Here is a 14,118-nt window from a genome sequence, read left to right on the forward strand (position 1 = left end):
TGTCCCTGCGTACGCTATCTCCCGGCGGCCCCTGCGTTTCTAAAGTTATTGCGGGGCCACAGAAAGGTAGCCAGGACATCCTTGTGTTCTGAAAATATCTTTCAGGACACAGAGATTTCCTGCTGAATGTGAGGGGGGGGGATTATGACAGTATTTATCTGCGTATAACACGCACTGGCATATAACATGTACTCCCATTTTCACAGGAAAATTTGAGGGGGAAAAAATAAATGTAAAATAAATGACCACAACTCTGAACTATATGCCTCATCATTCCCCCAACTTTGATTCCCCTTATCCTCAGTTTGTCCCCCCCCCCCTCCTTCCTCCCCCATTTATCAGCCCCTGTGCCATATTTAACCCCCCCCGCCTCCTTTCCCGTGTTTTCCCCTGCTCATCATTCCCCCCTGCTCATCATTCTCCCCCCTGCTCATCATTCTCCCCCCTGCTCATCATTCTCCCCCTGCTCATCATTCTCCCCCTGCTCATTATTACCAGGCTCATTATTCTCCCCCCTGCTCATCATTACTGTGCCCTGTAGCGGCCGCTGCAGCAGGAAATGATGAGTGACGTCCCTGACGCCGTGCAGAGGAGCCACAAGAGACGTCACTCTTCACAGCCCACAAGACCCGACGCATCACCTGAGCCTGCTGAGCGCGGCAAGGTAAGGAAATATGAAATATAGAAAAAGCAGGAAGAGTCCGGGCCCACAGGAGCCGCCGCTGGTCACTGTTTTAAAGTGGCCACGGCCGGGCTATCGGGGCCCCCGATCCGTTACTGAGCAGCCCGCAGGGATGTCCCGAATGTGACGGGGCCCCCTGCGGGCACAGGGCCCGGAGCAGGTGCTCCATGAGTGCCAATGATGATCCGGCCCTGAGTCCAGCCCCTGCCCATACAAAGGAGCTGTAGCCAATTATCGCTCTCTTGGGTTGCTGCTCTCGTGGATGCCGGACTAGCAGGACGAATCTGTGCAACTTGCAAAGACACGCTAGGCCTCAAAAACCTACCGGCCTCAGCAGAACTAAAAGCGTGAGTTTCTAAACTACCCCCGCTAAAGCTAGCGTGACTACTGGACCACAACTGAACCCCCTAAATCCAGTGGAACAGCGCATCATACCTTAAAGACTCTAACTTGCTAAAGTCCCAACCTTTGTCAATCTCCAAAGAAAGCAGTTGTATGCATAGAGACTGTTCCGTTATTGAAGCTTGCAGGAAATCTTCTGTTTCAGAAAACTCTCCGGTTGTGGACATTCTATTATTATCTACGTCCCTATCGCTCTTGGGAAGGGTGGCGGTAGGTCAAGCATTACTGAGGAGCCCTCACCCTGGCGTCACGAATAGCAAGGGTTAACAAGCACCCTTTAATAACCGCACAGCTACACTCCCCATACCCTACACCCCCCAGGCTATCACACTCTCAAATGTTAATGCTGTGACCAGTTCCTGAGGTAGACTGTTCCATAAATTCACAGTCCTTATGGTAAAGAAGTCTTGTTGAACGTGAAGAATTAACCTTTTTTTCTCCAGACGTAGGGAAACCCCTTGTCTTTTGAGGGGATTTTACCTGGAACAGTTTTTCACCATATTTTTTGTACGAGTTTTTTATATATTCAAATAAATTAATCATATCCCCCCTTAAACATCTCTTCTCAAGACTAAACAAATGCAATTCTTTCAGTCTTTCCTCATAGATGAGATGTTCCATGCCCCTTATTAGTTTGGAACCCTTTTTGGCTCCAAAACATTTACTTTTTATGAACTAACATAACTTTTTTGAACAGATGCCAAAAACTGAACAACATGTTCTAGGTGAGGTTGTATCAATGCTTTATAACAGAGGTACTCAACTACTTTTAGTAGGGGTCCGCTTTTCCAGGTCTGCCATCCGGTGAAGGTCCGAGCTAAATGCTAACACCTGGTTCACACCTAGAGGCCACAGTGCCATTCCAGAAATAGGAGCTGTCTGTTGTAGAACATAATTAGAACTTAATTAATCATAATTGTTCTCCAACTGCCACATACTGTGCCCCTGGGATAATACTACTACACACTGTGCCCCTGGTATAATACTGCCACACACTGTGCCCCTGAATATATTACTGCCATACACTGTGCCCCTGGGATAATACTGCCACACACTGTGCCCCTGAATATACAACTTCCACACACTGTGCCCCTGAACATAATATTGCCACACACTGTGCCCCTGAATATACAACTTCCACACACTGTATCCCTGGTATAATACTGCCACACACTGTGCCCCTGGTATAATACTGCCACACACTGTGCACCTGGTATAATAATGAGACACACTGTGCCCCTGGTATAATACTACCACACACTGTGCCCCTGAATATACAACTTCCACATACTGTGCCCCTGAACATAATACTGCCACATGCTGTATACCTAAATAGAATGCTGTCAAACACTATGCCCCTGATATAATACTGCCACACACCGCGCCCCGGAGTATAATACTGCCACAAATTGTGCCCCTGATTATAATGCTTCCTCACACTGTGCCCGAGTATAAAACTACCACACGCTGGGCCCCCAAATATTATATTGCCACTGTGCCCTGAAGGGAATTATACCTCTGTGTTCCTTAAAACAATGAATGAGGTGCCCCCCCCCCCATATGAACTCTCCAGAAGAGCATGTTAGGGACTGTAGTTTTGAATCAACTGTAGAGATAAAGGTTGGGAAATTGCTGTAATAAACATACTTTCAGGGCCAGACTGGGAGCAAAAATAGGCCCGGGCATAGTAGACTATGCAGCCCATTTTGTTTTTTTACGGTGGGTGTCGCAGAAGTCAGACCCCCATTAAAATAAAATAGGCGGCATACTCTAAAAATCACGTCAGTTTAAGTGCCTCTCCAGCTGTTGCAAAGCTTCAGGCATTATGGGAGTTGTAGTTTTGTAACAGTTGGAGACCACAGATTGGGTTAGTGTCACCCATCATCACTGCAGAAATTACCAGTGACTCCAGCTCTGATGGGACAATCATGAGAATACACAATTGTATAATGACTCACAGGAGACGTCTTCTCTGTTGTCTTTACCTTTCTTCTTCATCTGGTCTTTGTCTTCTTTCATAGTTAGTACGGTCGAAAAAAGACATATGTCCATCAAGTTCAACCAGGGAATTAAGGGGTAGGGGTGTGGCGCGATATTGGGGAAGGGATGGGATTTTATATTTCTTCATAAGCATTAATGTTATTTTGTTCCATAAATGTATCTAATCCTGTTTTAAAGCTGTTAATTGTTCCTACTTTGACCAGTTCCTGAGGTAGACCGTTCCATAAATTCACAGTCCTCACGGTAAAGAAGGCGTGTCGCCCCTTGAGACTAAACTTTTTCTTCTCCAGACGGAGGGAGTGTCCCCTCGTCCTTTGGGGGGGTTTAACCTGGAACAGTTTTTCTCCATATTTTTTGTATGGGCCATTAATATACTTATATACGTTTATCATATCCCCCCTTAAACGTCTCTTCTCAAGACTAAACAATTGTAACTCCTTTAATCGCTCCTCATAGCTAAGATGTTCCATGCCCCATATTAGTTTAGTCGCGCGTCTCTGCACCCTTTCCAACTCCGCAGTGTCCCTTTTATGGACAGGCGACCAAAACTGAACAGCATATTCCAGGTGAGGCCGTACCAATGCTTTATAAAGGGGGAGTATTATGTCCCTGTCCCTTGAGTCCATGCCTCTTTTTATACATGACAATATCCTGCCGGCTTTGGAAGCAGCAGCCTGACATTGCATGCTATTCTGTAGTCTGTGATCTACAAGTACACCCAGATCCTTCTCTACCAGTGACTCTGCCAGTTTAATCCCCCCTAAGACATACGATGCATGCAGGTTATTAGTACCCAGATGCATAACTTTACATTTATCCACATTGAACCTCATTTGCCAAGTGGATGCCCAGACACTTAGTCTATCCAAGTCATCCTGTAACTTATGCACATCCTCTATAGACTGTACCGTGCTACAAAGCTTGGTGTCATCTGCAAAGATAGAAACAGAGCTGTTAATACCATCCTCTATATCATTGATAAATACATTAAACAACAGCGGGCCCAGTACTGAACCTTGGGGTACACCACTAATTACCGGGGACCAATCAGAGTACGAATCATTGACCACCACTCTCTGGGTACGATCCATGAGCCAGTGTTCAATCCAGTTACAAACTAAAGTTTCCAAGCCCAAGGACCTTAACTTACCTGTCAGACGTCTGTGAGGGACAGTATCAAATGCTTTGGCAAAATCCAGAAACACTATATCCACAGCCATTCCTCTGTCAAGGCTTCTACTCACCTCTTCATAAAAGCAAATTAGATTGGTTTGACAACTTCTATCCTTAGTAAACCCATGCTGGCTATCACTTATAATACAATTATCCCCTATGTATTCCTGTATGTAATCCCTTATAAGTCCTTCAAACAATTTACCCACAATGCACGTTAAACTTACCGGTCTATAGTTTCCTGGGGAAGACCTAGAGCCCTTCTTGAAGATTGGCACCACATTCGCCTTGCGCCAGTCCCTTGGCACAATACCAGACACCATAGAATCTCTAAATATCATGAACAGGGGTACAGATATTACTGAACTTACCTCTCTAAGAACTCTTGGGTGTAGTCCATCCGGCCCTGGGGATTTGCTTACATTTATATCACTTAACTTACCTTGTACCATCTCTACATTAAGCCAGTTCAGTACATTACATGATGTGTTACCAGCACTGACCTGGCCAATGTCAGCTCCTTTTTCCCTAGTATATACAGAACTAAAGAACCCATTCAGTAGCTCCGCCTTCTCTTGATCGCCTGTGACAACCTCCCCATTATCATTATTAAGGGGTCCTACATGCTCTGTCCTTTTTTTTTTTGCATTTATATATCTAAAAAAATATTTAGGATTAGTTTTGCTTTCTTTGGCCACCTGTCTCTCATTTTGAATTTTTGCTGTTTTTATTACATTTTTACAGATTTTATTAAGCTCTTTGTACTGTTTAAATGTTATCGCTGACCCATCAGATTTGTATTTTTTGAAGGCAATTTTTTTGTTGTTTATTGCTCTTTTAACATCATGTGTCAGCCATGTAGGATTTAATTTTAATCGTTTATATTTGTTCCCCTTTGGTATATATTTAGCTGTATAGTTATTTAGAGTTGATTTAAAGATGTCCCATTTACCTTCTGTATCAGTATTTGAGAACACTTCCCCCCAGTCTATGTCCTGTAGTGCAGCCCTCAGCCCAGGGAAGTTTGCCTTTTTAAAGTTATATGTTTTTGCCTTCCCCGCCTGTCTTTGTTTTCTACATTTTAAGTCAAAAGTATCTATATTGTGGTCGCTATTACCAAGGTTTTCCCGCACAGTTACATTACCAATCAGCTCTGCGTTGTTGGAAATGATCAGATCCAACAAGGCATCACTTCTTGTTGGGTCCTCCACAAACTGGCCCATAAAATTATCCTGCAATAAATTTAGGAATTGTCGCCCCTTTGTAGTTTTAGCCAACCCCGGACCCCAATCTATATCTGGATAGTTAAAATCTCCCATTATTACCACTGTACCTGCCCGGGTGGCCCTCTCTATTTGTTTATGAAGCCGAACATCTATCTCTTCAGTGATATTAGGGGGTCTGTAGATTACCCCAAATATTATTTTTTCAGTATTTCCCTCCTTTTGTAATTCTACCCACAGTGATTCCACCTCCTCAAAATCATCACACACTTCAGCTCCATCTTCTCTGCAGAGTCTGATGCCTGCACATCATTGGTTACTTTGTTAGCAGATCCTCATCCTCTGTATAACAACAATAATCATTATAACCCTGCCAGACACCATGACCCCTAAAATAATACTGCCAGATACTGTTTCCCCTGCTTGTCAGAATCCCACCCCTGTACTTCCCCCAGACCTATTTTTCCCCTCTTCATGCAGACGCCTAAGGACTCCTCCACACTGTGGACATTTAGTTGGCAGAATGTCTGCTTGCTGCAGGCGCCACAGAATCCATTGGCGATAGGACTGCACAGATGGGTGCCATCTCCATAGATGACAAAGCAGTCTGATGGACTTCCACCAGCAGAATGGACGTCCACCCAAAGAACAAACATGTTCGTTCTTGGGGTTTATGTCCATTCTGCTGGGGGAATTCCACTGTGGCGATTCTACAGTATGTACAGAGCAGCAGAATCCCATTGAAAACAATAAGACTCTGCTGCAAGAAGATTTCCACTGTAGGAATGTCCTCATTGTGGATGGGCCTTATGCCCCCCAGACCCCTAAGTCCTCATCCAGATTTCTCTGCCCCCCCTGACCCCTAAGTCCTCTTCCAGACTCCTCTGACCCCTAAGTCCTCCTCCATACTCATCTGCCCCCCAAGAACCCCTGCATCATCCTTCTCTACACTTTTCTGCCCCCCCAAGACCCCTGTATCATTTTTCTTTACATTTTTGCCCCTGCATTTTTAAATTTGTGTCCCCCCCAGACCCCTTTATCCCCTTCTAACCCTAACACCACCACCCCTGCCCCCCATGAACCCTGCATCATTTTTACTTTTATGCCCCCAGAACCCTTTATCCCCTTGTAACCCTAACACCACCACCCCTGCCCTCCAAGACCCCTGCATAATTCTTACTTTTACGCCCCCCAGATCCCTTTATCCCCTTCTAACCCTAACACCACTACCCCTGCCCCCAAGACCCCTACATCATTTTTATGCCCCCAGACCCTTTTATCCCCTTGTAACCCTAACACCACCACCTCTGCCCCCCAAGACCCCTGCATCATTTTTACTTTTACGCCCCCTCCAGACCCCTTTATCCCCTTCTAACCCTAACACCACTACCCCTGCTCCCAAGACCCCTACATCATTTTTATTTTTATGCCCCCAGTCTTTTTTATCCCCTTGTAACCCTAACACCACCACCCCTGCCCCCCCAAGACCCCTGCATAATTTTTACTTTTACTTTTATGCCCCCAGACCCCTTTATCCCCTTCTAACCTTATCACCACTACCCCTGCCCCCAAGACCCCTGCATAATTTTTACTTTCATGCCCCCCAGACCCCTTTATCCCCTTTTAACTCTAACACCACCATCCCTGCCCCCCCAAGACCCCTGCATCATTTTTACTTTCACTTCCCTCCACCATCATTTACTTTCAGTTTTATGGCGCCGGGCGCAGATGGCAGGTCCCGCGGACGGCACGATCCTGCTTCTTCTCTGTCGCAGGTCCTGTGCTGCTCCGCTGCTCTGGCCTCTTCTAGTCAGGCCTGGCCAGAACATATGCATAATAGGAGAAGCGCTGGCAGGGCAGGGAGCACATTGTTCCCTCTCTCCGGCAGCGCTCAGCTATTCATTTGTATCAGTGTCTGAAAGACACCGATACATATGAATGCCAGGACAACAGCTGCCACCTCTGGCCGGTTCCCTGAACCTGTCAGAGGTCCGGATGACTGGCGGCCGCGGTCCGGATATGGACCGCGGTCCGCCAGTTGAGTACCGCTGCTTTATAAAGTGGTAGTACTATGTCTCTGTTCCTTGAGTCCATGCCTCTTTTCATACATGACATTATCCTGCTGGTCTTAGAAGCAGCTGATTAACATCGTGCTGTTCTCTAGTCTATGATCTACAAGTACACCTAGATCCTTCTCTTCCAATGACTCTCCCAGTTTTACTGTTGTGGCTCCTTTTTCAGTAGACTCAACCCTTTTCTCAGTGTAAGGGTAGGGTCACACGGAATGGATCTGCAGCATATTTTTCGCTGCGTATCTGTCAATAACCCGACCCTATAGTATGCCCCCAGCTGTTTTCCCCCTTGTGTGCTGCTCGCAGCGGCAATCCGCTGCTGTGGGCAGCCACACAGTCAGACATCACGGCCGCTCCACGGTCTGTAAGTATGTGCATTTGGGGACTCACGCAAGTTGGGGCGAAAACAGCTGGGGGCACATTATGGGTTCTGGAAATCGGATTTTGCCACCATTGACTTCAATGGGTCTGAAGAAAATCCGCAATAGAAGCAGATTTGCAGATTTTCTTTCAGACCCATTGAAGTCAATGGTAGCAAAATCCGCAGCAGATTTTCCACAGAAAATACGCTGCAGAAATTCTGCAGGTAATCCACCTGAGTGAACGTACGGTATTCACACATATAGTAAGTATCCTGCACATGTTCGATTAAATATGCGCAGGATACCGTACATGTTGTAGAGATTTCCCTCTTGGGATAGCTCTGGGATTTTCCTTAACACAGCCACAGAACACGTTTCTACTTCATTCAGCAGGCAAACACCAGCAAGTTCATGCAATTTGAATCTTGGTCAGGGTTATCAGAAAGGTTGCAAGCCAAATAAAAATACAGTGATCCCCCGACCTACGATGGCCCCGACATACGATAATTTCAATATACGATGGCCTCTCAGACGCCATCGCATGTTGAAGGGAGCATCAACATACGATGCTTTTGTATGTCAGGGCCATCGCATAAACGGCAATCCGGCAGCGCAGACTGCTTCAGCTGCTGCCGGATAGCCATGTAATGTGCCCCGTGTGCTCCGGTGAGTGTCACTCACCTGTCCCCGCCGCTCCAGACTGTCGCCTTCAGGCTCCGCTGCATGGTTGTCACTCACCTTCGTTGTCATCCCGTCACGCGCACGCCGACCCGGCATCCAATAGGCACGGCATCCGCAACGAGATGGCGGCGATGGAGAGCGACGATCCAGGGCAGCGGTGACGATCCAGAGCGGCGGGGACACGTGAGTATAACATTCTATATTACTATTGCACATTTACCCCTTAACATATGATGGATTTAAGTAACGATGGTTCATTTGGAACGAATTACCATCCTATGTTGAGGGATACAGGAACCAAAGAAAAACCTTGCCTGTCCGGCACTAACTATACACGTGATGACCCTCACTACCAGCTGGAGAGCTTCTCTCTGCCAGCTAACAAAAACACTTTTAGCAACCTTTACTCACTGTTCACACACAGCGTTTGCAGCCTCTTGCTGTGTGTGTACTAAGACTCCTTGTCTGGCCACTTCACTGTTGGGTCACTCACAGCGCCTGGCTGTTTGCTCCTCACAAGGACCCCCGCCTCTCCCTCCCCTTGAACTTCTCAGGGAGGGGTTTATATACACCCAGGTATTAACCCCTACCTGACAAAGTGGAATTTAACAAAATAGACTGTTATATTATAATACAAGAAAAACATATGCATGAATAAAACACATGAAATTAGCATAATGTTATATTAAAAAACAAGTAAAAAGGAAACAAAATAATAATATATAATTGTAAAAAAAAATCTATATCACTTTAGAATGTATACTGGTACAAAACCAATTAGAATCATAGCCTGCGGGTCCCAGCATCACATCAACCACCTGCTGCTCTATATGTAAGTGCAGCAGGGCGTGAGGTATGCGGTACCGCACAGTGTGTGTTATACATAAAAAATGGAGCCTTGTCTTGCCAACACACACACTGCATGAAAATCATGGTATCGCATCAACCTCACACCACCTCGCAATTCAGCGAAGTGAAAAGTGAGGAATGCATTAACGCACGGTGTGTATTTGCATTTAAAATTATAACAATCCACACCAAAAAAAAAATGGACAAAATTAATAATAGAAACACACACAATAATATAAAATATAGGATCTATATATAATAATCCACATAAAAGATGAAATAATGTTATACATTTGGATTTATTAAAAAAGCGGACCATCTGAATACATGCCGAAAACAAACAAATTAACCTCAGCAGTCTGAACGGGCAACACCCAAGAATTATATCCATCACGGAGAAGAAAGGGGCCATGATACAGGCACCAGAATTAGGATGCAACAGAACCGCTCTATGCATTATGTGGAGGAGTTGCAAAAAAGGGGGTAGCAAAATAGAAAAAAAAAATTATATATATATATATATATATATATATATATAATATAATGTTGAAGAGTCTTACTTAACATTCTCTATCGTCTCATTTAGAACATTAGGAACCAATGTGACAAGTTTATGAACCCAATAGGATTCACGGTTAATGAGACGTTGATATCTGTTGGAACAGTCCGATGAAATTGTTTCGAGAATTGTTAATTTTAAAGAATCTAAATTATTATTATGTTTGAAAGTGAAATGTTTTGACACACTATGTAACAAGTATTTGTGTTTATTGTTCCAGCGATGTTTATTCATACGGGACCGCACTGTTTGTACAGTGCGGCCCATGTATTGAAGATTGCAACTACATGTTAACAGATATATCGCAAACATGGTGTTGCATGTAACTTTATCCTTAATTTTATATGATAACTGAGTGTTGGAAGAACTGAGTGTTGTTTATGTTGCAGTTTAATTAAAGAACGTACCACCTCTTTCTGTTCTTCCAACACTCAGTTATCATATAAAATAAAGGATAAAGTTACATGCAACACCATGTTTGCGATATATCTGTTAAAATGTAGTTGCGATCTTCAATATGTGGGCCGCACTGTGCGGTCACTTTCGATGTGTAGTATCGAAAGTGAAAGTAAAATCGTGATGCCCCGATCAGCTACCCGGAGAGAAGAAGGTCCCCTTCTTCCGTCGGCGTCCCGGCTCTGATTGATTGCTCCATGCCTGAGTAACCGGCTGGAGCAATCAATTGCCGATTACACAGCTTGTTGCCATGCAACGGCAAGGCAACAATTTGTGTATGCAATCAGCCATTGCAAGCTCATAGGTCCCTATAGGAGCTATGAGCTCGCAAAAAAAAAAAAAGTGTAAAAAAAAAAAGTTAACCCTTTCAGGTATTACCTTCTGAATTAAAAGTTGAAATCAACCGGCATTTCCTAGTAACAAAATAAAACAGCGTAAATAAAAATAAACATATGTGGTATTACAGCGTGCGGAAATGTCCGAGTTATAAAAATATACCGCTTTTAAAACCGCACGTTCAATGGCGTACGCGCAAAAAAATTCCAAAGTCCAAAAGAGTGCATTTTTGATCACTTTTTATACCACAAAAAAGTGAATAAAAATGATCTAAAAGTCTGATCAGAACAAAAATGGTACCGCTAAAAACTTCAGATCACAGTGCAAAAAATTAGCCCTCATAACGCCCTGAACACAGAAAAATAAAAAAGTTATAGGGCTCAGAAAATGACAATTTTAAACGTATACATTTTCCTGCATGTATTTATGATTTTTTTCTGAAGTAATACAAAATCAAACCTATATAGGGTATCATTTTGACCGTAGGGACCTACAGAATGAAGAGAAGGTGTCATTTTTACAGAAAAATGTACTGAGTTGAAACAGAAGCCCCCAAAATTTACGAAATGGCATTTTTTCTTCAAGTTTGTCGCACAATGAAGTTTTTTTCCGTTTCGCTGTGGATTTTTCGGTAAAATGACTATTGTCACTGTAAAGTAGAATTGTTGGCGCAAAAAATAAGCCATAATACAGATTCTTAGGTGCAAAATTGAAAGGTTATGATTTTTTAAAGGCAAGGAGGAAAAAGCAAAAATGACAAAACGTGAAATCGCTCAGTCCTTAGTTTGGAAAAACTCCACATGTGGCAATACCATATATGTTTTGTTTAGTTTTTTTTTAAAATAAATATATTTTGGCAGTTTACATATTGCAGGGAACCGAAAAGAGAAAATTTGGGAGCAACTGACAAAATTCAAGAAAAAATCAGTTTAAGAAAATGTAAAATCAGATCTTACCCCAATTCAAAATGATGACATATATTGTAAGGGAAGCTTCTTGGCCATGTTGAATTCAGCAAGTAAACAACTCTTTTCAATGGAAAAAAAATGAGGCAATAGGGACCAAAAAAAAAAGAGCTTTTCTAAATTGCTAACTCTAAGTTCAATGACCCCAGTAAAGTTCTAATCTGAAAACAGAATACTGAGCACTGAACCCATGTTATAATATTACTCTATTTGCATGAAGCAAGCTGCCTTAGCCCCTTAAAAGGGGACTTCCGTGCTAAGACATCTTATCCCCTATCCAAAGCATAGGGGATAAGATGCCTGATCGCGGGGGTCCCACCGCTGGGGTCCCCCGTGATCTTCCATGCTGCACCCCGTTAGAATCAGCCCCTGGAGCGTGCTCGCTCCGGGTCTGATTACTGGCAATCACGGGGACGGAGCATAGTGACGTCACGGCTCCGCCCCGTCTGATGTGACGCTCCGCCCCCTCAATGCAAGCCTATGGAGGGGCGTGACAGCTGAAGGAACGTAACAAAGGGTACAGTGAGCCTTTACACCCCACAGGTGTTTGACAATTTTAGCTAAAGTTGGACATGAAAATGAATACTTATTTTTTTTTCACAAAAATGCTGGTGTTACCCCACCCAAGGGGGTAATAGGAGAAAAAGCCTCCCAAAATTTGCAATACCATTTCTTTTGAGTATGGAGATACCCCATATGTGGATGTAAAGTGCTCTGCGGGCTAACTACAATGCTAAGAAGAGAAGGAGCGATTTGCATTTGTGTCAGAACCGCTGTAAAATCAGCCACCCCTGTGCAAATGACCAGTTTAGGCCTCAAATGTACATAGTGCGTTCTCACTCCTGAGCCTTGTTGTGCACCTGCAGAGCATTTTAAGTCCACATATAGGGTATTTTCGTACTCAGGAGAAATTTTGTTACAAATTTTGGGGGTCTTTTTTTCCTTATACCTCTTGTGAAAATAAAAAGTATGGGGCAACACCAGCAAATTTTTTTTGAGAAAAAGCCCACCAAAATTTATTAGGCAATTTCTCCCGAGTACGGAAATACCCCATATGTGGCCCTAAACTGTTGCCTTGAAATACAACAGGGCTCCGAAGCGAGAGAGCGACATGCGCATTTCAGGCCTAAATTAGGGATTTGCATATGGTCGGACCCAGGTGCAAGAATTAAACTTGCCTCTGATACCAAAATTACTCTACGGCAGTGTTTCCCAAACAGGGTGCCCCCAGCTGTTGCAAAACTTCCAGCATGCCTGGACAGTCAACGGCTTTCTGGCAATACTGGGAGTAGTTATTTTGCAACACCTGGAGGCTCTGTTTTGGAAACAGTACTGTACTAGACATTTTTCCTTTTTATTGGGGGGGTGGTAACTGTGGAGGGGTATGTGTGTATGTAGTGTTTTACCCTTTATTTTGTGTAGTGTAGTGTTTTTAGGGCACATTCACATGGGCGGGGGGTTTTCAGCGAGTTTCCCGCTGGTAGTTTGAGTGGCAGGGGAATTCACATGGGGGGGGGGGGGGGGGGCAAATCTCCAGCTGTTGCAAAATTACAACTTCCAGTCTGCCCTTTTACTCTCCATGCATGCTGGGGGTTGTAGTCATGCAACAGCTGGAGGTACACTGGTTGCAAAACAGAGTTTGTTACTTAACTCAGTGTTTCGCAACCAGTGTGCCTCCAGCTGTTGAAAAAATACAACTCCCAGCATGTACGGTCTATCAGTGCACGCTGGGAGTTGTAGTTTGCAACAGCTGGAGGCACACTGGTTGAGAAACACTGAGTTAGGTGACAAACTGTGTTCGCAACCAGTGTGCCTTCAGCTGTTGCAAAAGCTACAACTCTCAGCAATCAGTGATAGCCGAAGGGCATGCTGGGAGTTGCAGTCATGCACCATCTGGAGGCACACTTTTTCATAGAAAAAATGTGCCTCCAGCTGTTGCATAACTACAACCCCCAGCATGCACAAACTACCAAAGGGCATGCTGGGAGTAGTAGTTGTGCCTTCTGCTGTTGCATGACAACTCCCAGAATGCCCTTTTGTGCATGCTGGGAGTTATTGTTAAGCAACAGCAGGAGGGAAGCCTTACCTACCGCTGCTGCGCTCTGTCCACCTGCCTACCTGCCGGCCCCACCTCGCTCCTGGGGCCCCGATCCTGCCGCTGATGGCTGGGATATCAGGGGGCCCCCATGCCATGTACAGACTCCCAGCATCCGCTTCGCTCCTATTCCGGAGTGCCGTTAGGGACACCCTCACAGCAGGAGTCCTGATTCGTCAGCCAGTATCGGCCGATGAATCAGGACGATCATGAGGTGGCACCAGTGCCACCTCATTCCTGCTGCTAAAGAGTGAGAGGTGCC

At 44.6% G+C, this 14,118-nt stretch overlaps 1 protein-coding gene across 1 annotated transcript in view; it reads left to right on the forward strand.

Annotated features, from left to right (window-relative positions):
- Nucleotides 1-547: 547 nt before the first annotated feature.
- LOC130282309 (beta-microseminoprotein-like) overlaps nt 548-14,118 on the forward strand; it is a 45,214-nt gene continuing 31,643 nt past the window's right edge. The window contains exon 1 of the mRNA XM_056530412.1: nt 548-664. Coding sequence (XP_056386387.1) covers nt 560-664 — 105 coding nt within the window. The 5' untranslated portion in view covers nt 548-559. The remainder of the gene's footprint in view (nt 665-14,118) is intronic.

The sequence above is a fragment of the Hyla sarda genome, chromosome 7 (genome assembly GCF_029499605.1).
Source record: "Hyla sarda isolate aHylSar1 chromosome 7, aHylSar1.hap1, whole genome shotgun sequence".
NCBI lineage: Eukaryota > Metazoa > Chordata > Amphibia > Anura > Hylidae > Hyla > Hyla sarda.